This window comes from Corylus avellana, chromosome 2 (genome assembly GCF_965113065.1).
Source record: "Corylus avellana chromosome 2, dhCorAvel1.hap1.2, whole genome shotgun sequence".
NCBI lineage: Eukaryota > Viridiplantae > Streptophyta > Magnoliopsida > Fagales > Betulaceae > Corylus > Corylus avellana.
In genome coordinates, this window is record NC_142491.1 from 29,677,832 (window position 1) to 29,705,051 (window position 27,220).

The following is a 27,220-nucleotide window of genomic DNA, read 5'->3' on the forward strand; positions in this document are numbered from 1 at the left end:
GCGGCGCCAAGCCTAGAGAAGTCTGTTGGGCTCGTGGGTAAGGTGGGGGATCTGGGCGCCTCAACCTCCAACACAGGGCTTCGTTCTCCTTCAGTTTTGATGATCTTAGCATCGCCGGTCTTTTTTGGGTCGCCGGCAAAGGCGCCGATGAAGCTAGTGCCGTCTGTGAAGGGATCGACGCAGGAGATCGCGGAAATGGAAGGCGCGCTGAGCACCGGCAAAGAAGCTGTGTATCCTCCGGTGATCAGACCTATCGTACAACCTCCGGCGTCAACGCGGTTGTACGAATCAGACCTAGGTATTCTGGGTAAGGCGCCGACAGCTCTTCCGGCAGGTGTTCGAAGGGAGGATTCGTTTAGTTTTGTTCTGTCGGCACCTTCTAGGTCTGCTGCCGATGCTCGTGAGAAGTCGAAGAAGCTAACAAAGCCAGGGCAGCCGGAAGTTTTGACGGCAAGGGGGAAGTTTGGGAGGGGGTTTGACAAGGGGGAGGAAGGAGGCCCAGGCCAGCTGATTATTGCCAAGCTGGGCCAGCCAACGCTGGTCTTTGGAAAGGAATGGAGCGTTTTTCAAGGAGAGCTTCCTTTGTGTCTTGAAAGATGGAATCTGCCGAACACGGGTTAGAAGATGACGAGGAAGGATTTGGGGGAGGGTGTAGGCAATGGGCAGAAGCTGCTCAATTTGCAGGGGGAGATCCCACCGGGTATGGAGAAGTGGGATTTGCCAGGTCCGGATCACTCTTTGAGGGGGAAGGGGACTATGGACAGCGTTTATGATGAGGGCTTATGTTCTTCGGGAGAAGCTTGTTCTGGAGATGAGGATCGTTGTTCGCAGGGTAAGTCGTTTGTTCCAGACTCCTTAGCCTTGGAACCATATGCGGATCAGGAGCCTATTACGGTGGAGTATGTAACTCAATTTAGCAAGCTTGTGGGTGTCTCTTGTGATGGAGAAGATGGGAAGTTGGCGGAGGCTTTTGGGATCATTATGGCGGATAATGAGGACATTGGTAAGGAGGTGGGAGAGGCGTTGAAAGAGGGAGTGGCCGTGGAAGCACATACGGGAAAAAAAGGTAAGAGAGAGCTCAATAACCTTAATTTCTCCGTCAATTATGAGGTGCATAGTGGAAGTTCATTGAGGGACAGCAAAAAGGGGAGGGCTTATCGAATTATTTAAAGAAGCCAAAGATTCTTTCTTGGAATGTGAGGGGTTTGAATGTAAGGGATAAAAGGTTGAAGGTTAGAAATCTACTTAGAAATTGGAAGGTAGATATAGTGTGTTTTCAAGAGACAAAGGTGGATTGTATCTCAAACAATTTTGTGAGGAGTTTGTGGGGGTGCCCTTATGCGGAGTGATGCTATGTCCCTTCTAGAGGGGCTTCGGGTGGTATTTTGGTTGTGGGATAGAAGAGTAGTCACGAAGGTTGAGGTTCCTCTAGGCAGTTTTGTGGCGGCTAGCTCTTTTAGAAACGTTGATGATGGTTTTGTTTGGGCTTTTGCGGGGGTGTATGGCCCTAATAGAGACAACATCAGGCGTCTTCTTTGGGAGGAGCTGACGGGCCTTATGAGTCGGTGGGATATGCCTTGGTGCATTGGTGGGGATTTCAACGCAACTCTTTTTCCTAGTGAAAGGTCGTGGGGGGCTTATTCTCGGTCCGTAATGAGGGAATTTGCATATTTTATATCGAAGCAGGGCCTTATGGATTTCCCGTTAGCTGGGGGGGTCTCTACTTGGTCTAACAACCATTCTTGGTCACGGCTAGATCGTTTCCTAGTCTCTCCAGAATGGGGAGCTCGTTACCCAAGTATGCGACAAAAGAGGATGCTTCGTGCGTGTTCGGATCATGCTCCTATTATTCTTGATTGTAATTGCTTCTTGAGAGGTAAAAGACCCTTCAAGTTCGAGAATAAGTGGCTTAAAGCAGAGGGTTTTGTGGACAAAGTAAGGAGCTGGTGGGAGTCTTACCATTTCCATGGCACTTCGAGTTTTATTCTGGCAAAAAAAATGCAAGCTCTCAAGGGGAACATTAAGAGATGGAATGTTCAGGAATTTGGCAATGTGGGAGGGTGCATTGAGGCCCTTATGGATGATATAAAGGCTCTTGATAGAGTGGAGGAAGAGAGAGGGTTATCCGCTGAAGAAATTGAGAGGAAGAGGTTGCTAGCCAAAGAGTTGGAGACTTCTCTCTTACATGAGGAAATCAATTGGAGGCCAAAATCTAGGTTCCGTTGGTTGAAAGAGGGAGATAAATGTACGAAATTTTTCCATCAGATTGTTAATGCAAACAGAAGACATAATTCTATTGAGTCTCTGATTGTGGGTAGCTCTACTACTTCAGATCAAGAGGTCATTAGCAACCATGTGACCAGTTTTTACGAGTCACTTTTTACAGAGAGCCTCAATTGGAGACCGAGGCTAGATGATCTTGATTTTGATATGTTGACTGTTGGTGAGGCCTCTAGGTTGGAAGATCCTTTTGAGGAAAGGGAGGTGTGGGAGGGGGTGAAAGGTATGAATAGGGACAAGGCTCCAGGCCCGGATGGCTTTTCTATGGCTTTTTTCCAGGATTGCTGGGATGTGATTAAGGTGGACATTATGGCGGTTTTTGCGGAGTTACGTGAGCGAGGTAATTTTGAAAAAAGCCTTAATGCTACGTTTATCTCTCTTATTCCGACGACACATGAAGCTTCCAATATTAAGGATTTTCGTCCGATTAGCCTTGTGGGAGGGACTTATAAGATTGTTATCAAGGTCTTAGCCAACAGAATGAAGAAAGTGATGGATAGGGTCATCTCTAAACCCCAGAATGCTTTTGTTAAACGTAGGCAAATCTTGGACTCAGTTCTCATCGCCAATGAATGTTTGGATAGTCGAATCAAATCAAAGGAATCTGGTTTGTTGTGCAAACTGGATATGGAAAAGGCATATGAATTGGAAGTTTCTACTTTACTTACTGAGAAGGTGCAGTTTTGGAGAGAAATGGTGTTCCTGGATTGAACATTGCATCTCGTCTATGCAATTCTCGGTTTTGATCAATGGATCCTCTTCCGGTTTCTTTGATAGCTCGCGGGGAGTGAGGCAAGGAGACCTTCTCTCTCCCTTCTTGTTTGTAATAGTCATGGAGGCGTTTAGTAGGTTGATCAATGCCTCGATTAACAGGGGACTCATCTCTGGTTTCTCTGTGGGAAGTAGAGAGTCGGATAGGGTTATTGTCTCTCACCTTCTCTTCGTTGATGACACTTTGGTTTTTTGTGGGGCAGATCCTAATCAAATAAGAAATATTGGCGTCTTACTTGTTTGCTTCGAACCCGTTTCTGGGTTAAAGGTGAATCTGGCTAAATTTGTCTTGGTCCCTATTGGTAGTATGGATAATGTGGGCATTCTGGCTGGCATTCTGGGTTGCGGTTCAGCTTTTATGCCTTTGAAGTACTTGGGTCTCTCGTTGGGGGCACCGTTCAAGGTCAAGGCAAGTTGGGAGGACATCTTGGAGAAGTACGCCAGAAGGCTAGCCCTGTGGAAACGCTTGTATTTGTCTAAGGGGGGGAGGATTACTCTCATTAAGAACACCTTATCCAATCTTCCCACTTATTTTTTGTCTTTGTTTCCTATCCCTGCATCCATGGCGAAGCGTATGGAGAAGATTCAACGTAATTTCTTATGGGGTGGGATTAATGATGAGTTTAAGTTCCATCTAGTCAGTTGGAACAAGGTATGTTCTCCGATCTCTGAGGGAGGTTTAGGGATCCGGAATTTGCGTTTGATGAATCAAGCTTTATTGGGAAAATGGTTGTGGAGATTTGCTCATGAGAAAGAGGCTTAGTGGAGGAAGATCCTGGTGGCTAAGTATGGTGCGGTTTGGGGTGGTTGGTGTTCTAGGGATCCCAGTGGTTCGGATGGGGTGGGGTTATGGAAGCGCATTTGCAGGGAGTGGAGGTCGTTCCAATGTCACATTAGATTTGTCCCTGGACTTGGGTCCAATATCAGGTTTTGGGAGGATATCTGCTCCGGTGACATGTCTCTCAAGGATGCTTTTCCTAGACTCTTCAATATTGCCACCAATAAGGATGCGTCTATTGCAGATAACAGGGAGTGTCTAAATGGCTCTGTGCAGTAGAATGTTTCCTTCCTTCGCAGGGTTCATGATTGGAAAGTGGAGGTCTTGGCCTCTTTTTACTCACTCTTGTATTCGCATTTGATGAGTGGGGTAAGGGAGGATAGGATGTGGTGGATCTCTTCTCATAAAGGAAAATTTGAGGTAAGATCTTTTTACAGGATCCTTGCTTCTAAAGATCCTATCCCTTTCCCTTGGAAAAGTATTTGGCGCACTAAGGTTCCTTCGAGAGTGGCTTTTTTTGCTTGGACGGCCGCACTTGGGAAGACTCTAACCTTGGATAATGTTCGGAAGAGAGGTATTGTTGTGATAAACCGTTGTTGCATGTGTGAATCGGATGGGGAGTCAGTTGATCATCTCTTTCTTCATTGTGGGATTGCGCATATTTTGTGGAATGCCGTTTTCTCTCAGTTTGGTTTGTGTTGGGTGATGCCTGGTACTGTCAAGGAGTTGTATGCTTCTTGGTGGATGGGTGGCAAATCTCGTAGTGCTGTTGTGTGGAAAATGGTTCCTCTTTGCCTTATGTGGTGTATCTGGATTGAGAGAAATGCTAGATGTTTCGAGGACTCGTCCAGGAACATTGAAGCCTTATCCACTTCTTCTTGTACACCCTTTTCACTTGGACTACTGGCTGGCTAGCGCTCTTAGTGATCAGCTTCCCTGACTTTCTTTTTATTTTATTTTTTTGATAAGTAATGATGATATAAAAAAGCGCAGAGGGGCGCAACCCATATACACGGGAAGTATAAACAGAGAGCGCCTAGGAGGGGGAGAAATGAAAAAGAAAATCAGATAAGCTAATCACTAAAGGAGCTAGCCAAGCGGCCGTCCAAGAGTAAAGCGTAAATAAGAAGAAATGAGTCAATTCCTCTATGATCCTAGTGGAATTATCAAAACATCTAGCATTTCTTTCATTCCAAATACACCACATAAGACACAGAGGGATCATCTTCCACACAACCGCGCTTCGAGAACGTCCTCCCGACCACCAGCTAGCAAACAAAGCCCTCACCCTGCACGGCATGACCCAATGCAACCCAAATCGCTGAAAAATCATGTGCCAAAGAGCACTCGCAAGCTCACAGTGGAGAAGAAGGTGATCGACTGACTCTCCGGTCTTCTTGCACATACAACACCACTCCATAACCACTATGTTTCTCTTACGCAGCATATCATGAGTCAAAGTTTTGCCTAAGGCCGCAGTCCATCCGAAAAAAGTCACCCGCTGAGGCGCCTTAGTACGCCAGATGCTCTTCCAAGGAAACTCCTCTTGAGTAGAAGTGGACAAGGCCTTATAGAACGACTTAACCTCGAACTTGCCTTTCTTGGAAGAAGACCAACAAATACGATCTGCATTGCCTAGGGAAACCTTGCAAGAATACAACCGATCAAAAAAAGGAGAAATCAAATCCATCTCCCAATCTTGAACCGATCGTACGAAAATGACATTCCACTCAACAACCCCATTCCTCCCAATAAAATTATCCTTCACCCAAGCTTCTTTGTGTCTAGCGATACTGTATAAGGACGGAAAAGCTTGCTTCAAAGAGTTGTCCCCACACCAAATATCATGCCAGAATCGGACTTTCGAACCCTCCCCCACCTCAAACCGAATACCTTTGGCAAAGAAATTCCATCCTTTACGAATATGCTTCCATAGACCCACACCATGAGAGCCCGAAGCCTCCTTCGTGCACCACCCACCTTCTTGATCTTCATACTTAGCTTTGATCAAATTACACCAAAGAGCCCCGTTTTCATTTGCGTATCTCCAAAGCCATTTCTCCAAAAGAGCTTGATTAAACTGGTGCAACTTCCGAATGCCAAGACCACCATAACGAAGAGGGCTGCAAACTTGGTTCCAACTTACAAGATGCAACTTGGGCTCATCTCCCATTCCTCCCCACAAAAAATCTCTTTGGACTTTCTCGATCCTTTTAGCTACACTTACAGGAATCGAAAACAGAGACAAAAAGTAAGTCGGAAGATTAGCCAAAGTGCTCTTGATGAGGGTTAAGCGACCTCCTTTAGAAAGATACATTCTCTTCCAACCTGCCATCTGACGCTCAATCTTTTCAATCACTTCATTCCACATGGCCGTATCCTTGAACGAAGCCCCAAGAGGGAGACCCAGATACTTCATAGGCAACTCGGCAACACTACACCCAAGGATGTTAGCTAAACCCCCAATGTTCTCCACCCCACCAATGGCCACAATCTTTGATTTTCCAAGATTCACTCTCAAACCCGAAACAGCTTCAAAACATAAGAGGATGAGACGAACATACCGGATTTGCTCAATAGAATCTTCACAAAAGATCAAAGTGTCATCCGCAAATAAGGAATGAGAGATCATCAACTCCGACAAGACCCTATTTCCCACCGAAAACCCAGTCAAAAGGCCTTGGTCAACCGTCGCATTCACCATCTTACTCAAAGCCTCCATAACAAGCACAAACAATAACGGTGAGAGAGGATCTCCTTGCCGGATTCCCCTCGAGCTGCTAAAGAAACCTTCCGGAGAACCATTCACTAGGATGGAAAATTTTACCGTCTTAATACACCACTCTATCCAAGCCCTCCACCTCCCACCAAACCCACATCTATGCAGCAAATACAAAACCAAGTCCCAATTTACATGGTCGTAGGCCTTTTCCAAATCCAACTTACAAAGAACACCTGGGACCCCTGATTTCATGCGACTATCCACACATTCATTTGCAATAAGAACGGAATCTAGGATTTGCCGACCCCCAATAAAAGCATTTTGAGAAAAGGAAATGACCTTACCCAAAACAGTTTTCATCCTATTGGCAAGAACCTTAGACACAATTTTATACACCCCTCCCACCAGGCTAATGGGCCGAAAGTCCATCTCCACCGCATCCGCCTTCTTTGGAATCAAAGAAATAAAAGTTGCATTCAAGCTCTTCACCATTTGACGTCTACTATGGAACTCTGCAAAAACCGCCATAATGTCTTGTTTGATAACTCCCCAGCAAGCTTGAAAGAAAGCCATGGAAAAGCCATCTGGACCCGGAGCTTTATCACCATTCAAGCCTTTTACCACCTCCCAAACCTCCTTCTCCTCAAACTCTCTTTCTAACCAACTATTATCCTCCTCATCTATGGACAAGAACTGCTGGTTATCCATTCTAGGGCGCCAAGAGCTTTGTTCCGAATAAAGAGATTGGTAATACTGCACTATGTGTTCTTTTACCTCAACTGGATCATCGGATAAAGCGCCATTAATACGAAGCACTTCCACCCGATTGTACCTCCGGTGAGAATTAGCCATCTTGTGGAAGAAGCGAGTATTTCGATCCCCCTCCTTGAGCCACAAAGCTTTCGATTTTTGACGCCAATGAATCTCTTCACACAACAAAGTATTCTCCAACTCTTTCAACTTGTCCACCTTCCGGATTTTCTCCTCTTGATCTAAGCCTCTCGATTCTGCCAACTCATCCAACTCCTGGATACCTCCCAATAACTCCTTCTTTTTCCTCCCAATATCCCCAAAGACCTCCTCATTCCACTTTTTCAAGTCCACTTTAAGTGATTTTAATTTACTAGCAAGCATAAAACTAGGCAAACCCTCAAACAAATACGACCCCCACCAAGAAGCAACCTTATCAACAAAACCCTCTGCCTTAAGCCACATATTTTCAAATTTGAAACCCTTCTTACCTCCACAAGGAGTCCCGCAATCCAACAATAATGGGAAGTGATCCGAGAGCAGGCGTTGAAGTCTCCTTTGTACAACTGCTGGGTAGTAATCTTCCCAATCCGAAGAAAACAAGAACCGGTCAATCCTCGACCAACTCTCATTTTCTTGATTATTGGACCAAGTAAATTGACCCCCCATCATCGGAATATCTACCAGATTATTCTCTGATATGAAGTCCGAAAAATCCATCATGCCCGATGAATAATAAGAAACATTGGAGCGCTCACTAGGAAATCGTACAATATTAAAATCCCCGCCCAAACACCAAGGAACCTCCCAAATCCTCATCAAACCAGCCAACTCATCCCAAAGCGCCCTTCTCTCCACTTCCTCATTCGGACCATACACTCCCCCAAACGCCCACACCCATCTATCCTCTACATTTTGAAACGAGCAAGCCAAAGTGAAAAGTCCCACACACTCCTCCTTACACTCCACAACCCTCCTATCCCACATCATTAGCATCCCTCCCGACAAACCATTAGAACCTTTATACTTCCACCCCACATGTTGACCTCCCCAAAGACTATGAATCACCTCTCGAGAGATAACCTCCATCTTCGTCTCAATCAAGCACACTACATCTACTTTCCATTCTTTCAAAAGACCCCTAATGCGCAACCTTTTCTTGAGGGCATTCAACCCTCTCACATTCCATACTACAATATTAAGCTTCATGATCCACCAAAGCGCCCCTCTCACTTTCCTCAATCTCTTCAAGGCCTTCGAGTGCAGGAACACATGCAGAAGCACCTCCCAAGTCCGAATCGTACTGCTGCCTAGAAGCTTCGATAGCCTTGAAAAGAGCCTCCAATTCCTCCTTTTTCCCCTCATCAGAAACTCCAATTTTTGGGCAAAAATTGAGACAGTTAGCAACTACCCAGCTGGATGAAATCGTGTCTGATACTAAATCCTCCAAACCCACTGTTTCGACAATTTTATCCCCCTCCATACCTGAATCAGACTCAGACAGCTGCAATGCCAAAGTTCGATCCACCCTATTCTGTCCAAAATTGCTCAACGTAGCCAAACTCCATTCCTCCCCCTGACGAACCTGCTGAGCCCACTCCCCCACGGCCAAATCACAACTCCGACGAGATGGGCTCCCCCTCAGAATCTTCCGAGTGGCCAAGGATGCACTCTTTCCAGCCTGGCCGGACTCCATAGGCTTCTCCGGCGCCGTCTGTTGCTTCTCCGATGACAAGAATGTCTCCGGCACCCTCTGCGAGAAGTCCGGCGATGGTCCCAGAATCCCCTTCGACTGCCCAGACATCGACGATGAGGCTTCTGACACATCCCTATTCTTCGGCCCAGTCTTTCTCCTCATATAGGTCAGAAAAGTTAATTCTTTACCAGTGGGCTGAAGTTCCGTCACCAGGCTTGCGGGGATTTTTGGACTTAAATTCCTTCCGGCCCCGAAAGCGCTAGCATCCCCCACAGACATGCCGACAACCACCCTGGGAATCCTTTCTGCCACTGACCCAACCCCCTCTTCCCCTATTCGCTCTCTGCCGGCCAACGTCGAACACTCGGGTGAAGGCGTGAGAGCTTGCGACTCAGTCACGAGTTTTCCAAAAACCGCCAATGTAGCCAACCCACCTTTATCTTGTAATGGGCTTGGACTATAGCCCACACTTGAGCCCACAGCCCCTCTTGGCTTAAACATCACCTTCTTCTTCAACTTCAACCTGCTGCTGATCTTTTTAGTATTTCCTCCCGGCCCAGCCTTCACCTTCTCCTTCCATACAGCCTTTCCCTGAACTGCAACTTCCTTCTCTCCCAGCCCAAGCCCACTAAGCTTCATCTGATTAATCACCCTGTCAATCTTAAACATCCCCACGTCACATTCTCTCTTCAGAACTCTCAACGTCTCCTTCACGTTGAGGAGCTCAATACCTACCTCAGAGTAGGTCTGCCCAGCATGGTACCCCATCCCCTCCCGTCCCTTCATGCGTCCAGAGACTGACAACTGCTCAGACTGCGCTGCCGGCTTTGCTGACCCACTCGCCGGAATTCTTGTCACACGCTCTACGCAACCTCCAGCTTTCGTATCATTCACGCGAGGCACTACCGGGCCTCTATCAGAATTCACCGGCCAGATTGACTTCGTCGGAGCCATACCATACTCCACCGGAAGCCCCCCCGAAACTCCCTGAACCATCGCTGGACCCTGGGTCTTCGTCGGTCTTAGGCTCCTCTTGTCAAACGTATAGTTTCGTCGACCTGGTTCTGTCCATTCTTCACTATCTTCCTGGGTTGCCTTCAATGACAGTCTCACTGTCTCCGCATAGCTTTTCTGCTTCATTACCTCCTTTTCACCCTTTTCTCCTCTAAACTCTCTGCACTCCTTGATCACACGGTGACCACGAAGAAAAAAGTTAGCTGCTTGCATTTCTTTAATGAAGCGATTCCACCCAAACCCACGACGTCCTTCGGGGATGATGATCGAGCCACATCTTTTTCTGCCATCGAATTCCTCCACTGTCAGGAAGTATCCATGCCTATTTGAGCACTTCTGAGCAATAATTCTGGGATATCCAGCTCTGGATTGATCCCAGAATACCTCAGAACTGTCCTCTGCCACCAACACACCCGCTACTCTCACCATCCAGGCTAACTCATCCTTTTTAAGAAATATGGACCTTTTGAGTCTATAGCTCCTCTCAAAAATTCTCACTCCTGATGCCCTTTCCTTAATCAAAACCTCAAACTCCTTGGACTCCACCGTCCACCTCCTCGGACCAGCCATGACACAAACTAAAACTAGCTCCAAACACCTTGCACGCGTCCTCACGCGCCGACACAGCTCACACCTCTCAGCTCACACCTCTCAGCTGACTTTCTTTTTATGTTCTCTTCTTCTTTGTCTCATTCTTAGTCGCTCTCTTGTATACTCCACGTGTTCTAGGGTTGCGCCCCTCTGCAATTTTGATTAATACATCTTTACTTATCAAAAAAAAGTACAGGAAAAAAAAAACACTTAAGTTCCGACACCGTCCTCTCACGGTCGTCAAAACTTCTATCATTTCTTTCTCTCCAAAGACAACATAAATTAGGAATCTTCTTAGAGAATGGAAGGCTCTGTACAAGAACCAAAACTGGAGTTTGAATCTAGGCTGTTGTTGTGAGCAATTTATGGGGCTGTCAGCAAGTAGATTGGTGTTTTTTGGGTTTAGGAGAGTCTGTGGGGATCTTATTAATGTGGTATAGGAGAGTGGTGGAATAAATAGAGAAGTGGGGGGTGGGGGGGAATATTCAGTTGCTTGCGCTTTCAAGTGTGTTCACCGATAATTTTGAGTATCCCTTTGGGGGTATTTATGGTTCTAATGATGAAAATGACAAAAGGGTGCTCTAGGATTAATTGGCAGGATTGCTTAGTTAGTGGGATCCTCTATGGTGTATAGAGGGTGACTTCAATATTATCCACTACCCAAGTGACACACGTTCTTCCCCAGCTATGTTGATTTTTCTGAATTCATCTTGGAGCAAAGCCTTAAGGATACCCCTCTTGTTGGTGGTAACTTCACGTGGTCTACTATTTGGGATCGGCTGTCGTGGTCCAAAATCAATGGGTTCCTTCTCTCACCTAACTCGGAAGCAGAGTTTCCTAACGTTTTTCAAAGGAGGCTTCTGAGGTTGTTATCGGATAACTTTCCCTTAATGCTTGATTGTGGTGATGTTGTTAGGAGTAGAAGATATTTCCAGTTTGAGAATATGTGGTTAAAATCAGATGGTTCTATGGATAAGGTAAAACATTGGTGGGCGTCTTATAGATTTCAAGGCTCTCCAAGTTTTGTCTAAGCACGCAAACTGAAAGCCTTGAAAATCAACTTGAAAAAATGGAATGAAGAGGCGTTTGACAATGTTAAGAAGTGGGAAAAGGTTCTTCTGGACGAACTATGGCTTCTTGATGTTAATGCAAAGGAAAGACCCTTATATGATGCGGAAAAGGTGAGAAAGGATGTGATTGCTAGTGACCTGGAGAGTGTATTACCCTCTTTTGGAAGAAGCTCAGGACAGAAATTTTTTGATAAGTAAAAGAAATTCATTGAAAGTGCAAGGAATGCAGCCCAAGCTGGAGACAAAAATTGAGGGCTCTTTGGTTGAGGGACAAGAATATAAAATTTTCCCTTCGTGTGATTAATTCAAATCGAAGGAACACCAATGTGGAATTGCTAGTTGTTAATGGCTTTGTATCTTCTGATTCTTCATAAATTAGTGAGCATATTCTGCAATTTTAGAATTTTACACCCATTCATATTCAAAACAATTCAGTTGGCAATCTAAATTGGACGATCTTTCTTTTAATGCTATCAGCATTGAGGAGGTGGGAGGGGTTGGTGAATGTGGATTGGTATTAGGGATCAAACACATCCAAGGCGAATCAAGGAGAGCCCCTGCAACCGTTTAAGACTTACTTTAGGAGAAAGAAGTTTCGGCCCAACTCGGGTTTTGGCCTCTATAAGGTCCCGGCTAGCTTGGCCCGGTCTTTGCAAGACAAAGTGGACAAGGAGTCTGGGGCGAGGACTTTGGAGAGAGGGGAGGGGTCGCGAGCAGGGAAGGAGCCAGTAAGTACGCCAGACTTCTCACCGGACTCCTCGGTGGGCGGCTCCATAGCTCTGGCGGGCGTCCCCAGCACTGCTGAGTTGCCTGTTTTCAGGCCGCTACACACTGATAGGGAGATCTACGCTGCCTCCCGCATGTCGATCGTCCCCACGGCAACGACATAGGCACCGACGAGGGCAAATTCGCTTGAAATGGGTCTGGTGAGGAAGAATCAGGAGAGGGGGGTTGGTTTGGGTGATGGTGCGACGGTGGGTCCTTCTGTTCAGGCTAAGTTGACGATGGGTTCTGCCTCGGGTCCTCTGGGTAAGCCACAGGTTGTCTTTCTTTCTGACAACTCTCATTCTCTGATTCTCGGCCTCGATGATCAATGCTTTCCAAAGAGTGGATCGAGTGTCTCTGGTTGGGGGATTCTGGGGGAGAAGCCTGGCAGTTGGAAGCCATCGGAGCGCTCTAGGGTTGCTGCCGGAGTTTGTGAGGAGTCTGGGAGGGTAGAACTCTTGGGGAGTGGCCTTGTGGATCAGTCTTCGGGTGGTTCTGAGATGGGCATTCTGGGCACAGCGCCGATGGTAAATTTGGACGGAGACTGCCCTGTGGTAGAGGTATCCTTGTCCCAGGAGTCCTGTGTTCCAAATTCTTTGGATGCGAATCTGTTGGCGGGTCAGGAGAACTTCCTTAATGCTTTTTTCAAATTCTTTGAAAAAAGCCTTAATGCTACTTTATGGCTCTTATTCCGAAGTCTCATGAGGCATCCGATCTAAAGAACTTCCGTCCAATTAGCCTTGTGGGGGGGGGGGGATCTACAAGATTATTGCTAAGGTCTTAGCTAATAGAATGAGAAGAGTTATGGATCGGGTCATCTCCAATTCGCAGAATGCTTTCGTCAAAGGCAAGCATATTTTGGATTCGGTTCTTATAGCCAATGAATGCCTTGATAGCCGAATCAGATCCGGGGACCCCGGCCTCTTGTGTAAGTTGGATATGGAAAAGGCTTATGACCATATGAACTAGAAGTTTTTACTCAACTTGTTAAGGTGCGGCTTTGGCGAGAAATGGTACTTATGGATTGAACATTGTATATCGTCTGTACGGTTTTCGGTTTTGATCAATGGTTCTCCTTCTGGCTTCTTTGAGAGTTCGCGTGGGATGAGACAAGGCGATCCCCTCTCGCCTTTTTTGTTCATCTTGGTTATGGAGGTATTCAGCAGGATGATTAATGTTTCTATCAATAGGGGTTTCATCAATGGTTTTTATGTGGGTGCCAGAGAGTCTGAGCGGGTTGTTTCTCACCTTCTTTTCGCTGATGATACGGTGGTTTTTTGTGGGGCTGCTCCTGACCAAATTAGATTCCTTAAAGCCCTTCTTATTGGCTTTGAGGCTGTTTCTGGGTTAAAAGTAAATTGGGCCAAATCTGTTTTAGTCCCTGTCGGAGGTGCGGGTGAGGCGGGTGAGTTGGCTGGCATTCTGGGTTGTGGCCCAGTTCTTTGCTTTTGAAGTATCTGGGTCTTCCTCTAGGGGCTTCTTTCAAGCTTTTGGCTATTTGGGAAGACATGATGGAGAAGATTGCTAGAAGGCTGGCCCCTTGGAAACGTTCGTATTTGTCCAAGGGGGCTAGGCTCACCCTCATCAAGAGCACTTTATCCAACCTTCCAACTTACTTTTTGTCCCTCTTTCCTATCCCTATCTCTGTGGCGAATCCCATTGAGAAGATTCAACGAGATTTTCTATGGGGGGGGCTCAACGACGAGCCCAAGATCCACTTGGTCAGCTGGCACAAGGTTTGTAGTCCGATTTCGGAGGGCGGTTTAGGGATTCAGAGTTTGAGGTTTTTTAATCAAGATCTTTGGGGGAAATGGTTGTGGAGATTTGCCAATGAGGAAGAGGCTTGGTGGAGAAGGATTTTAGTGGCAAAGTATGGGGTGTTTTGGGGTGGTTGGCGCTCTAAAGTTCCCCGCGGTTCGCATGGGGTGGGGCTATGGAAACACATTTGCAAGGGTTGGAGTTCGTTTCACTGTCACTTCAGATTGGATCCTGGCTTGGGGCTAAAAGTCAATTTTTGGGAGGATATTTGGTGCGGCGAAATGTCCCTCAAGGAAGCTTTTCCCGGCCTTTTCAATATAGCTAGCAACAAGGCTGCCTCCATTGCGGATATCAGGGAAAGTATAAATGGTATGGTTCATTGGAATGTTACCTTTATTCGAAGAATTCATGATTGGGAGGAGACGGCCTTAGCCTCCCTTCTCTCGCTCTTGTATTCGCTCTCGTTGCGTGGGGAAGGAGAGGATCGGATGTGGTGGATCCCTTCTAGAAAAGGGAAGTTTGAGGTTCGCTCCTATTATAGGAAGCTTGTTCTTAAAGAGCCCAACCATTTTCCCTAGAAAAGTATTTGGCGCACTAAGGTTACTTCGAGAGTGGCGTTTTTTGCTTGGTCGGCCGCCCTTGGGAAATCCCTTACTTTGGATAATGTTCAGAAGAGAGGTATTGTTGTGATTAATCGATGTTGTATGTGTGAATCGGAAGGGGAGTCGGTAGATCATCTCTTTCTTCATTGTGGGGTTGTGCGCTTTTTGTGGGATGTAATCTTCTCTCGATTCAACATGTGTTGGGTTATGCCTAGAAGCATCAAGGAGATGTTAGCTAGTTGGTGGTCGGGTGGTAAATCCCGAAGCGCAATGGTGTGGAAGATGGCTCCCTTGTGTCTTATGTGGTGCTTATGGAAGGAAAGGAATACTAGATGCTTTGAGGATTCGTCGAGAAACCTTGAGGACATTGTTCATTTGTTTTTGTATACGCTCTTTATGCGAACTGCAGGATGGCTTGCTCCCCTAGAGATCAATTTCCCTAATTTTCTTTTTATGTTCTCTTCTTCTTTCTCCTCTACTTAGTCGCTCTCTTGTATACTTCTTGTGTACTTGGGTTGCGCCCCTCTGCGCTCTTTAATGCATCATTACTTATCAAAAAAAAAAAAAAAAAGCATTAAAGAGGCTATGTAGATGGAAAGAGCTTTTGAGGAGAGCGACATCTTTGAGGTGATGAAAGCTCTGAATAGAGATAAGGCATTGGGCCTGATGGTTTTTCTTTTCAATCTTGTTGGGAGATCCTTAAAGAAGATATTATGAATGCCTTTCTTGAGTTTCACGCTAAAGGGAAGTTTGAGAGGAGCCTCAATGCTATTTTTATCCCCCTTATTCCCAAGAAAGCTAGGGCAGTGGATATCAAGAACTTTCGCCCTATCAGTCTTGTGGGCGGGGCTGAAAGCGGTATTGGAGAAAGTAATCTCTAGGTCTCAAAACGCTTTTATCCGGGAGAGACAGATTCTAGATTTAGTCCTTATTGCAAATGAATGCGTTGACAACAAAATTAGATCATGAGATCCAGGTGTACTCTGCAAATTGAACCTTGAGAAGGCATATGTCATGTTAATTCGGGCTTCTTGTTGTATCTATTGAGGAGATGTGGTTTTGAGGAGAAATTGTACAAATGGCTAGCTCATTGTAGTTCTACGGTGCTCAGTTTTGATTAATGGAACTCCTTCCAACTTCTTTAATAGCTCTCACAGCCAGAGGCAGGGGGGATCCTTTATCCCTTTTGCTTGTTGTTGTTGTTATGGAAGTGTTGAGTAGAATGTTGCCCGCCACTATGGATAGGGGGCTGTTATCAGGTTTTTCAGTGGGATCCAGGAATAATTACGAGTTCCTAGTGTCTCATCTATTATTTGTAGATGATACCTTGACTCTTTGAGAGACAAACCCAGAACATCTCCATCATTTGCGTTGCCTTTCTTTATGCTTTGAAGCAATCTTGGGATTCAAAACTAACATGGTTAAATTAGAGTTAGTTCCCACTAGTGTCATGGATGATATTGGTGGAATTGCTAGTATCTAGGGTTGTAGGGTGTCCCCTTTGCCCATGTAAGTACATGGGTCTCCCGTTGGGGGCTTCATTTAAGGCAAAATCAATTTGGGATGGGCTTATTCAAAAGATGGAATGTCGCCTGGCTACTTGGAAGAGGTTGTATTTGTCTAAGGGTGGCAGGCTCACTTTGATTAAAAGCTCTCTTTCTAATTTGCCTAATTTTTTATCCCTCTTCCCCATCCTTATTGGAGTTGCAAACCGTATTTAGAAACTTCAACAGGATAGAGTTGGTGAGGAGTTCAAATTCCATCTAGCCAGTAGGTCTAAGATTTGTACCTCAATTTCCTCAAGTAGTTTGGGGGTTTGAAACCTGCTTTTGTTTAACCGAGCTCTATTGAGTAAGTGGTTATGGCGCTATGACACAAAGAGGGAGGCTTTGTAGAGATCGGTTGTGGAAGTTAAATATGGCAACTTGGGGAGCGGGTGGTGCTCTAGTGCAGTATATGGGTCCTATGGTGTCGGGGGTATGGAAAGACATTAAGAGGGGATGGTGGGGGCGAGTTCTCCAGATTTGTGAGGTGGGAGATGGGTCTAGGATCACGTTTTAGCATGGTGTATTGTTTGGAGATCGAACCTTGAAGGAAGCTTTCCCAGTGTTGTTTTCAATTGCTCACTATAAGGAGGTCTCAATAGTGGATCATGTGCAGTTTCTAACGACTTGTTACAGTTGAATGTCACCTTTATCATATCAGTGTATGACTAGGAGGTGGAGTTGGTAACTTCATTTGTTAATCTTTTGTACTCTTTCAGGTTGAGCCAAGGTGGCAAGAATAGTGTGTTGGACCCTTTGCAAAAGGTGGAGGTTCAAGGTCAAATTTTTTTATCAGGTGTTTACCCACCCTACACCCCCTCCCTTTCCTAGGAAGAGCATTTGGAAAAATAAGGCTTCTATGAGAATGGCGTTCTTTGTTTGGATGACTGCATTAGGAAAGATAGTAACTTAGGATAACCTAAAGAAGAGGCATGACATTGTGATGGATTGGTGTTGTATGTGCAAGAAGAGCAGAGAATCCATTGACCACCTTATGCTCCACTATGAGGTGGCTAGAATGGGTTTTGGTTTTCCTTTTTTGGGGATAGACTCCAATAGGTGGTGAAGCTATTGGCCGGTTGGAGAGGTTAGTTTGGAAGCCACTATAATATAGAAGTCTGGAGAATGGTTTCCATGTGAGAGCTCGATGATAAAGTTAAAAACCATTATGTTCAAATCCCTCAATGTTTGGATGGCTACTCCTAATAGTCCTCTATTTTCTAATTCCTAGAGTTTGTGAATTCGAGTTGTCTTCTTCTCCTTAGTTGGGTGTATACTTTGATTGCGCCCATTTGCGCTTTCTAATAAAATTAAATTACTTATAAAAAAATAAACAGGTAGAATGCATGGAGCTATTTACCAAATTAGAATCCTAAGGACTTATTTAATCAAGCCTCAAACTCAAGAAAATAAATTGAAATTTTCTTCTAAATAAACTATACTATTGCTTAGGAAAAAAAAAAAAAACTTTACTACAACTAAAAAATCAAGTAGTACATCAATAATAAAAAATGCATAGGACTTGTATGATGCAATTATATTTGGGAGGAAGGCTAGTTTCCACACTTCTATTTATTTCTCCATCTACACTCGAGTCTCAAACTTAGAAGCATTATCTAAACTTATATTCGTCCTCGTACCTAAAGAAGTTCAAAGGTATTCTTTCATCATTATTAATGTTGCAAGCATAGAAAAAATTAAGTGGTAATTTATTGTAAAATAGACAATTATTCGAGCTACAAGTCTATTAAATTTTACTTCATCCGAGACAAGGTTATCTGCCAAGAAAATTACCAAAAATAGACCTGAAAATATATAGAATAAACAAATACCTGTCACAGCCTTCTGATTTCACAGGTTCAAACTTGGGAGGAAGACTAAAGACAATCCAAAATAACATTAAATCACAAATGTAGGTCATTGCTTTAACTGGTTGATTTCCAGAGATCATGAGATCAATCTGCATAAAGAAGAAATTATTGGAAGTGATGAACAATGTCGTTTATGGTACATTCAGAAAATATGACTTCCCTCATAAAAAAGCACAAATTGTACTCCCAGAGACGTATAAATATTCAAAAGCTACTTGAGTATGCAAGATAATACACATACTTCAACTCCAATACGTTCTCTGCTAATTTTAGCAGCAAGAGCATCTTTCACTTCATCACAGGAAGCAGCTTCCTTTAGTTTTTCATCTAATACGAATCCAAATCTTGCACCTAAATGACCACAAATGAAAAAATAAACAATGTTGCAGAAAGCAGGCATAGAAAGAACATAAATTTGGAGTCTCTTGATGTCAAATGTACACCCAGGGCATTGACTAGGGGCATCATGAAGCAGGCCTGTTCAGGGAGGCACTTCTTGCTTTTCTCAGTATGCACCTAACTCAACTTCCAATTGAGCCATTGCCCCAGATGTAGGTGTCAATTGAGAAATTTATCAAAAAGCTTATACACTTCAAACATTTGCTACAAAACAAACTTACATGTATACTGGGTACAAAAATGAAAGGAGAAAAAAAGGCATTCAACCAAAAAGATTTTTGTATAGTCATGAATGTGCAACAATGTAGGAGAAAACAAAAGGAATATAGGTCAAGCCCATGCGAAAAGATAACATTAAAAAAGGCACATAAGTTAACCTGCAACTGCAAGGACGCCAGGATAACAGGTAAGGAAGTGGTAGCAGCGTTGAGATATGTTGTAGTTTGCATGAAAAATTTAGAGAAGAGGTGGAAGCTCTTTACTATTATATAGGTTTTGAAAGATATAACAATGAGCAAAATACCCATAACCCTAATAACTCTCACAAACCCTAATAACTCTTCTAACAAGATAAAAGAAAAGCAATTACCATAATTAATCAGAAAAATTGTTCCAATGGAGAAAGCTGAGTGGTTTAACAATAGGATTTCTTGGAAGTGTTGATACTAGCTTGTAAGTTGAGCGACAAAAACTGTATGCATTTTTGAAAAGCTAATGGAACTTGACGGAGGATTTTTTTTTTAACCAAAAAAAAAAAAGGAGAAAAAATTTGCCTCCAAGAAATAAATAGGAAAAGACAATAATAGAAAATACAAGCGCTCAGGGAAAAAAAAAGGGGCGGGGGGAGGAGGGGGAATAAAGACAAGTACCAAAACGAATAGCTCGAAGAACTCGTAATGGATCATCCAAAAAAGTATCCTTTGGAGGTAAAGGGGTCACTATCCTCCCAGATTTTAGATCTGCAATGCCTGCAGTGACATAACAAATGCCATAACACAAAAGTTACACGTAACATTGTGGGCAGGGTAGTTTAGGAAAAGAAAGGCAGAAGCAAATAAAATTTATACTAACCTCTTTTAGTAAAATCTTCAACTGAATCAGTGTTGATATTGTAGAACAAGCTGTGGATTGAAGTAATATCACCCACTAAGAACACAATTTTCTTAATCAACCATATAAAATTACTGTAAAAAATTGAGTGCTGAGAAAGAACTAGGATAAAGAAGTCAAGATACCTATTGATGGTTAAATCCCTTCTGTATGCATCCTCCTCTGCCGTGCCAAATTTTTGCTGTGAGTCAAAAGTAAACTTTATTTTAAAAAAAATAAAAAAATAAAAATAAAAATAAAAATAAAAAAGAGGATAATTTGATGCCCTAGAGAAGCAGACAATGCTCATTTCGAGTACACTTATACATCCTTTTTTTTTTATAAGTAATCGAAATTTTATTAGGAAACGAAGAGACGCAACCTTAATACACTGGATGTATACAAGAAAGACACCTAGCTAGAAGGGGAAAAAAGATCAAGAAAAACATGAAAATTAATTACATTAGGAAAGTCTAAAGCAGCTGTCCAAAGGTAAAGAATACTGAAGAAGAAAGACTTTAGTTCCACAATCATCCTCTCGCGGTCTTCAAAGCTTCTATCATTTCTTTCCCTCCAAAGACACCACAAAATCAAGATGGCACTATTTTCCACATTGCTGTACTGTAAGGGCTGCCACATAACCCTCTCCAACAAGTAAAAAGGTCTACCACTTGCCTAGGCATAACCCAAGACAACCCAAAACTATTGAAAATAACACTCGATAAAGCACTAGCGACCTCACAGTGGAAACAAAGATAATCCAAAGACTCCCTGTTCCTCTTACGCATACAAAACCAATCAACCACCAAGACATGACACTTCCTAAGATTATCCAAAGAAGGATCTTTCCTAAGGCAATCGACCACGCAAATAATGTCGCTCTTAAGAGAACCTTATTAAGCCAAATACACTTCTAAGGGAAAGCAGACCCATCATGAGGGACAAGGATGTTGTAGAACGAGCTAACGTCAAACACACCCGTCTAGGAGGGGACCTAGCAAAGCTTGTCTTCAACTCCCCGACCCAATCTAAAGGAGTAACAATAAATTAAAAAATAAAGCAAAGACATCCACCTCCCAAACATAAGCCACACTGGTAAAGCTTACGTTCTATTGATGAAAACTCCATATGATTTGCCACAGAAACACCTTAACACGAGCAATACTTAAAAAATCTGGATAAGCTTCCTTGAGGGCCTGATCCCCACACCACAGGTTATGCCAGAATCTAATCTTGAAGTCGTCTCCCACCTCAAATTTGGTATGACAAGAGAACTCGCCCCAACCCCTCCTGATATTTTCCCCAAACCCCGCTACATATGACCCATGAACCTCATTAGTACACCACCCACTCCACGAGCTGCCATATTTAGACACAACTACGATTCTCCACAAAGCCTCTCTCTCAAGCATATAGCACCATAGCCACTTCCTCAAAAGAACACAGTTGAACAAAAGCAAGTTTTGGACCTTTAACCCTCCCTCAGAAATCTGAGAACAAACATTAGACTAACTCACCAAGTGAATTTGAACTCTTCACCTAGCCCACCCCATAAAAGATCCCCATGCAACTTCTCTATGTGATTGGCAACGCACATCATAAGAAAAAATTTCCTTATATTCATGCTCTTGAATATGTAATCAACAAATCTTTCAACAATTTCAACAGAAAGGGCTCCAAAAATATGTTTGTGGGTGTGCACACAATCACACATATAGGGGGTAGTGGGGAGAGAGAGAGATAAGGAAGAAAATAACAGTACACAAGAAACACTAGCCAAGCAAATGGATATTTTACTCAAGCACCATTCCAAAGAATCCATCTCATACAGAAAACAGCAAAGCATGTTAGCCTTTTTCTTCTTCCAGATAACTAACTCCCACAAGCATGAATTTGGACTATTCTCTCAAATGATCTTTTACAATACTAGTGTTTTCAAAGGGACAGCCAACAATGGAATTGACATTAAAAAAGGAAAAGTTCGACACAATATCCATTTTCTAATAATAGGTGTATGATTGCGTTGCCATCAATTTAAAAAATTTTAAAAATAAATAAATAAATAAATAATAAAATAAAAGGCTAAAAGGCTAAAAGGCTAAAAGAAGTTCCCAACAGGAGAATGCACAAAAAGAAGAAGAAAAAAAGGAGGGGGTGCGGTGAATAAAAGACTTCAGATATCAAACAACCCAATGTGGTGTTTGGCAAGGCTTTATAAACAGCAGAAACCCTTTTCACTCACAGAAAGACATCACATACCAGACTTTGATTGTTGATGAAGTAAAAGATGCTAGCAAGGATGCACCCCCAACAAAGCATACTGAAAAAATGGAGGAGAAAGGCACAATTTTGCTTCTGAAAATACTTAAGTTGGAAGCAACAACTTACTCAAGCAGTACTTTAAATATGAATCACCAAGTCCTCTACCTTTTTGTAACGATAGATAGCATCCATAAGTCATCCCTCCAGGAACGCCTAATAACATCTATCTATTAATCTATAAGGTTCAACTTCTTTTCTGAAATTTGTCTGAAACTTAAACAGAAATAGTTTGAGGTGGGTAGCAACCCAAGAAATGAGAACTAAAACTATAAAAGTGTAGAAAAAAGAGAAGAATAAGAACATATGCTGACCCTACCTTCGTACCACACTTTCTTTCTTTCTTTCTTATGGGTAATTGGGAGGCCTTCACAAGCAAGTTCTACAAAGTAAGAAAGCGCTTGGCCAGCCTATCACCCCTCCATAAATTATTGCACACGTTATCATGGGCGCTGCAAGCGGCTCCCACCGTGCGCTTTGTTTTCCTTACTCATTAGTTTAAGGCACCTTCGTACCAAAATTAAAAGAAATAGAAGTACAAAAGCAAGATAACACAAAATCAATAAAGCATAAAATTGCCAGTGAAAGTCTCCCAAATAAGGCCCCATCTAAGGCCAAGAAATTAGCAAAATGGATCTCTTCATTACGCAAATGATGAACCCATTAAAACTTTTTATTGCAAACTTCCAAAAGATTTTTCTAAAACATGGTAAAAGCTGCCCATCATGGGCAAACTGACTAAAGAAATACCATATCAAACAATATCCAAAAAAAAACAATTCATGCACCTTTGACCTATTTGACAGATGGTTTGTTTAGTACTATCCATAAAGTGCCTAAAACCTATAAAACCATTATGACAAAGCAAGAGGAAAATTCATCACTCTCCTTAGTCTGGGATAAAAAAATATTCAGAATGTATACCAACTCTTGGTTATAATCCAATATCCACTTATCCATAAGCTTAAGCCTTTAGACACAAAAATGAATGCACAAGGTTACTAATTGCTGAGGCAACCATATACCTTTGAAGGAATGCGGCTATTATCACTATACTCTTCACACCGTAAGTTTACAAAATCAATCCATGTATCAAAGAGGCGCATCCTTGCTGTTTCTAAATGCTTGGACTGCTCAGGATTGCTGAAAATCAAGGTTAGAAGGTATAAATAAAGACCACTAATTTGATAGCACAAAACACAAATTTCAAAAGTTTAACTTGTAAGGTTAAGGATATAGTTATTCTACAATGGAGTCCATAACCCAGCACATAAAGTTGAGCGTTCATGGATATACAATAGCAAAGTACATATCAGAGAACTGGGATCTCTTCTGAGTTATAATAAAATAAAACAATAACAATAAAAATAATTGAAGGACATTTGTTTGGTGGTGGGGTTCTTGTGTGAGGGGTTTGAGGATCAGAACTTGGCTCTCCTAACAGCCATTGGTGGATCATTTTTCAGAGGAAAAGGGTGCCTACTCTAAGTCCAGAAGCAAAAGGGAGCTTTTAAACTTAGAATGCTCCATGAATTATGATAATACAAGCGCATCCTCTAGCGAGTGAAAGGAAAGGTTCATGTTTTTTAACGGCGAGTGTTCTATGGGTTTCAAGTTTTAGGGTCTTCGGGCTTTTGGGTATCAATTTGGTGTTGGGTTGTTTGGGTCTTTCTTTTGCTTGTACTTGTTAGGTGTTCTTATTGTATATTGCCTGTGTATGTAGGGGCGCATTTACACCTTTTTATAAATTTTTCTATTACTTATCGAACAAAAAAATCTAGAAAGCCATTATACCATGCACCATCAAAAATTATAGAGAACAAAGTGAAAATTTAAGTATACCAGATCTAATATACGCTCAATTGTGTGAAGGGAATGATATATCGTCAATGTTCAATGTGCAACAAGCAGGAATTTATCTCAAGAGCCAGCATTTGCAGCAACACCTCAACTATAGTCTATGAGTGTTAGGGTGGGATTGCTTACTTCAACTGTGACATGTTTTCTTTGTATTTGAACAGACGCTTTCATTATTGGAAAAGTTAGGGTACATTTGTACACAGAATAGAACATGTAATGCAAGAGCTTCAGTTGTCTGATTGCACTCAGTGCAATAACTATTCCTGCGGTTTGAGGAATAGGGATTCTTACCTGAGAGATGGAAACAGCTGTTCTTGATAACAGGAAATCGCTTATATTGGTAAAATGAACATTTTTATATAAACACTTACTGTTATTAATTAGAGCATGTAATACATAAAAGAATATTTAAATTACATATTACTTATTAATTTAAACAAATCATAACAATATAATTTCAAGTTTTATATATATATATATATGTATGTGGATTCGGCTTACATGCTGTTATTTTAATAACAGCATGTATGTTGTAGTTTAATCAACGGTCAATATTGAATTTTTTAAAACATCTCTTCATTTTCTCTCTCCTATTAAAAGCTTCTTAAAGTTGACTTCTAAAAGTAAGTCAACTTTAAGATTCAATCTAAACCGTTGATTAAACTACGGCATACATGTTGTTATTAAAATAACATGTATGTGTGTATATGTATATGCATATGTATATATATACATACTGACTAATCTTGAGTTCCACTCCACTGTTGAAATTATACAAATGGATAGAAATAATACTTATACTCAATTATGCAATTCATATTACTGCTCTGTTTTTAGAGTATGAGAATGGAGAATTAAATTGCTTTCCATTGTATGATTGTAGAGGGATATAAAAAAGAAAAATATATTTTGTAAAGTATCGTTTACAACACAAAGCAGTGAAAAATTGAAAAGCAATTAGAATTTGTAGGTACCATGGAATAACCGCAACCCCTTGCACTTCTTCCCCAGTAGACAGCAAGTACTCCGTGACCTTCTCAACAAATTCACTCCCCATCATATTGTCCAAGGCGATGTCAATGTCGTAACAGTCTTTCCCTAAAAGCTGCAAACAAATTCAAAACCCAAACACCGAAACTTCAAAAAATATTCACAAGGTTCTTCTAGTCTTCCATTTCCAGCTTTAAAACTAAAACAAATAGAGCCAAAGAGCTCGACCTTGTCGCGAACCCAGCCGCCAGCGACCCGGAGCTGATTGGTTAGACCGAAGTGGCAAAGAGAGCTGAGAAGCCTATCAAAGATCTTCCTCTCGGTCTCAGTCAGTTCAATCCTCTCCTTCACCGTCGCCATCACTCTGCAATGCAAGAGACCTAGGGCTTGAGTTTGGGTTTTGGGGGGAGTGTAAAAGTTTGGGAAGTTGGAGGGGTTGGGGATTCGGAAATTTGGGAAAGGGAGAAGAAGAATGGGCTGCAATCGTAAGGCAATTTTCATCCTTTTCTACTGCTCTTGGAACGGAGGAATGCTTCAAGTTTTGAATCCAAAATGCACCGACGTGTCCGGGTCATGTCGGTGCATTTTTTTCCCTAACCAAATGTCACTTATTAGACCACAATTTCTACTTTTATCTAAAATAAATAAGAAAAACACTAAAAAATTCTTTGCATCATCGAGCATAACGAGAATTTCTCTGCAAAACCTTCATCTTAGATTCTTCGGTGCTCAAATTTCTCTCACTCAGGTTCTCTTGATCAATTTGTTCCATTGTTCAATTGACAAATCAGGTTCTATTGTTCTATTTTTATAATCCATAAATATTTTCTCCATTCATCAATCTCATACAATCTTATACATATCTCATAATACATATCTAATCCATATATACAATCTCATATCTCATAAGACATCTAAATCCAAAATGATGATATCATAAACACAAAGTGTATAACATCTTAAAGAGTTAACAAAAATTGTACCATACATATGAAATAAAATATCCAAAACGATATCATAAACACAAAGTGTACCACCTCTTAAAAGAGTTTACAAAAATTGTATATTGCACATGAAATAAAATATATCAACGGGTTCGCTTAGCATTTGGCATCAAATACGTACCCAACCTAACAGGTCAAGTATACGTACGTCACTTAACGATTCAGATTCATATGGCATCAAAGAAGGTATTAAATTTGTATTAAATTAGGATGGCATCAGAGAAGGTATTAAACACTGATATGGAATTCTACATTACTAGGATACTAAATTTTAATGAGAAATGATAGATCGAGGTATTAAATTTGTTTCATTAGGATGATCAATTAATGCTGAAAAATGCTCAGTGAATGATGCAAGATAGGAACACAATAAAGAAAATATGTCATTCCACACATTTCCAAGTGGCATTCCAGGGTAAGCTAAAGCTAAAGATAAAGCTACAGATTTCTTTCATGTCATTATGTCAAATTAATGTATATGGATATGAGTCAATGTTTTCATGCCTCCTCATCCAAAGTCCAAAGGATTCGATTTGAGTGTTCCACTTGGGAATCATATATAGGGGCACCTACTCACCTACCCCTACAAGGCTACAACACCCCCCCCCCCCCCCCCAAGATTTCTTTCATGTCATTGTGTCAAATTAAAAGGTGACACGAGAAAGGTCATGAACATGGCGGTTGACAAGTCAAAAGCAATAAAAATATATTTATATGAAATATTGATTTCTCACAGGTATGGAAAATAAAGGCCCAAGCTGAAATTTGTTGTGTTAACGTAGAGACATATCCCATATAGTATTTTCAATAATAGGTATGGTGTAGATTTTTCATCTACAAGACATAGTACAAGTATGAACAACAATTATACTTGCATATTAAATTGAAAGCATAAAAGAAATCAACAAGGGTGAATTAAATAATTTACCTCAAGTGGGAGATGAAAATTGGAGAAGATGACAAAATGTTTTGAGAACCTTGTGTAGAATGTGGCGTTGGAGAGAGAGGTAGAGAAAGATATGTAAATTTCCTTGAGGAATAATGGTTATTTATAGGTTTTGGTATTTCTTGAATAATGAAAGAATGAGAAAGAGAGAGACAGTCGTAGATTTTCTTTGAAGAAGAATGGGTAGTGCTAAGTTCTGGTGCTCTTGAAAAGATAAAATGATAAAATAGGAGGGAGATAGAGAGACGGCTGCGTGCAGTGTTTAGAATGCTAGGGTTCTTGAGAGAAAAATGAGGGAAGGTAAAAGTTTTGAGAAAATAAGAGAATAAAGAGATGGGCGGCAATTTGGTACTCTTTGTTTAGGGTTTCTTGTTTTTGGTTTTATAAAATCTTCTTTAGAA

At 42.1% G+C, this 27,220-nt stretch overlaps 1 protein-coding gene and 1 non-coding gene across 3 annotated transcripts in view; both read right to left on the reverse strand.

Annotated features, from left to right (window-relative positions):
• The window catches only part of LOC132183444 (Polynucleotide adenylyltransferase family protein), a 42,568-nt gene that overhangs the window by 13,786 nt on the left and 1,562 nt on the right, over nt 1–27,220 (reverse strand). The window contains exons 2-9 of one of the 2 annotated variants that reach the window (XM_059596884.2): nt 25,098–25,233; nt 24,854–24,984; nt 23,045–23,162; nt 19,847–19,902; nt 19,683–19,732; nt 19,481–19,579; nt 18,454–18,563; nt 18,174–18,301 (exon numbers count right to left, since the gene is read on the reverse strand). In XM_059596884.2, coding sequence (XP_059452867.2) covers nt 18,174–18,301; nt 18,454–18,563; nt 19,481–19,579; nt 19,683–19,732; nt 19,847–19,902; nt 23,045–23,162; nt 24,854–24,984; nt 25,098–25,229 — 824 coding nt within the window. In that variant the 5' untranslated portion in view covers nt 25,230–25,233. Of the gene's footprint in view, nt 1–18,173; nt 18,302–18,453; nt 18,564–19,480; nt 19,580–19,682; nt 19,733–19,846; nt 19,903–23,044; nt 23,163–24,853; nt 24,985–25,097; nt 25,463–27,220 lie in introns of both variants that reach the window. The other variant, XM_059596883.2, reaches the window with a different exon arrangement.
• On the reverse strand, nt 22,380–22,526 carry LOC132168266 (U12 minor spliceosomal RNA). Its single transcript, XR_009438787.1, has one exon. It is a non-coding gene; the product is annotated as a U12 minor spliceosomal RNA (small nuclear RNA).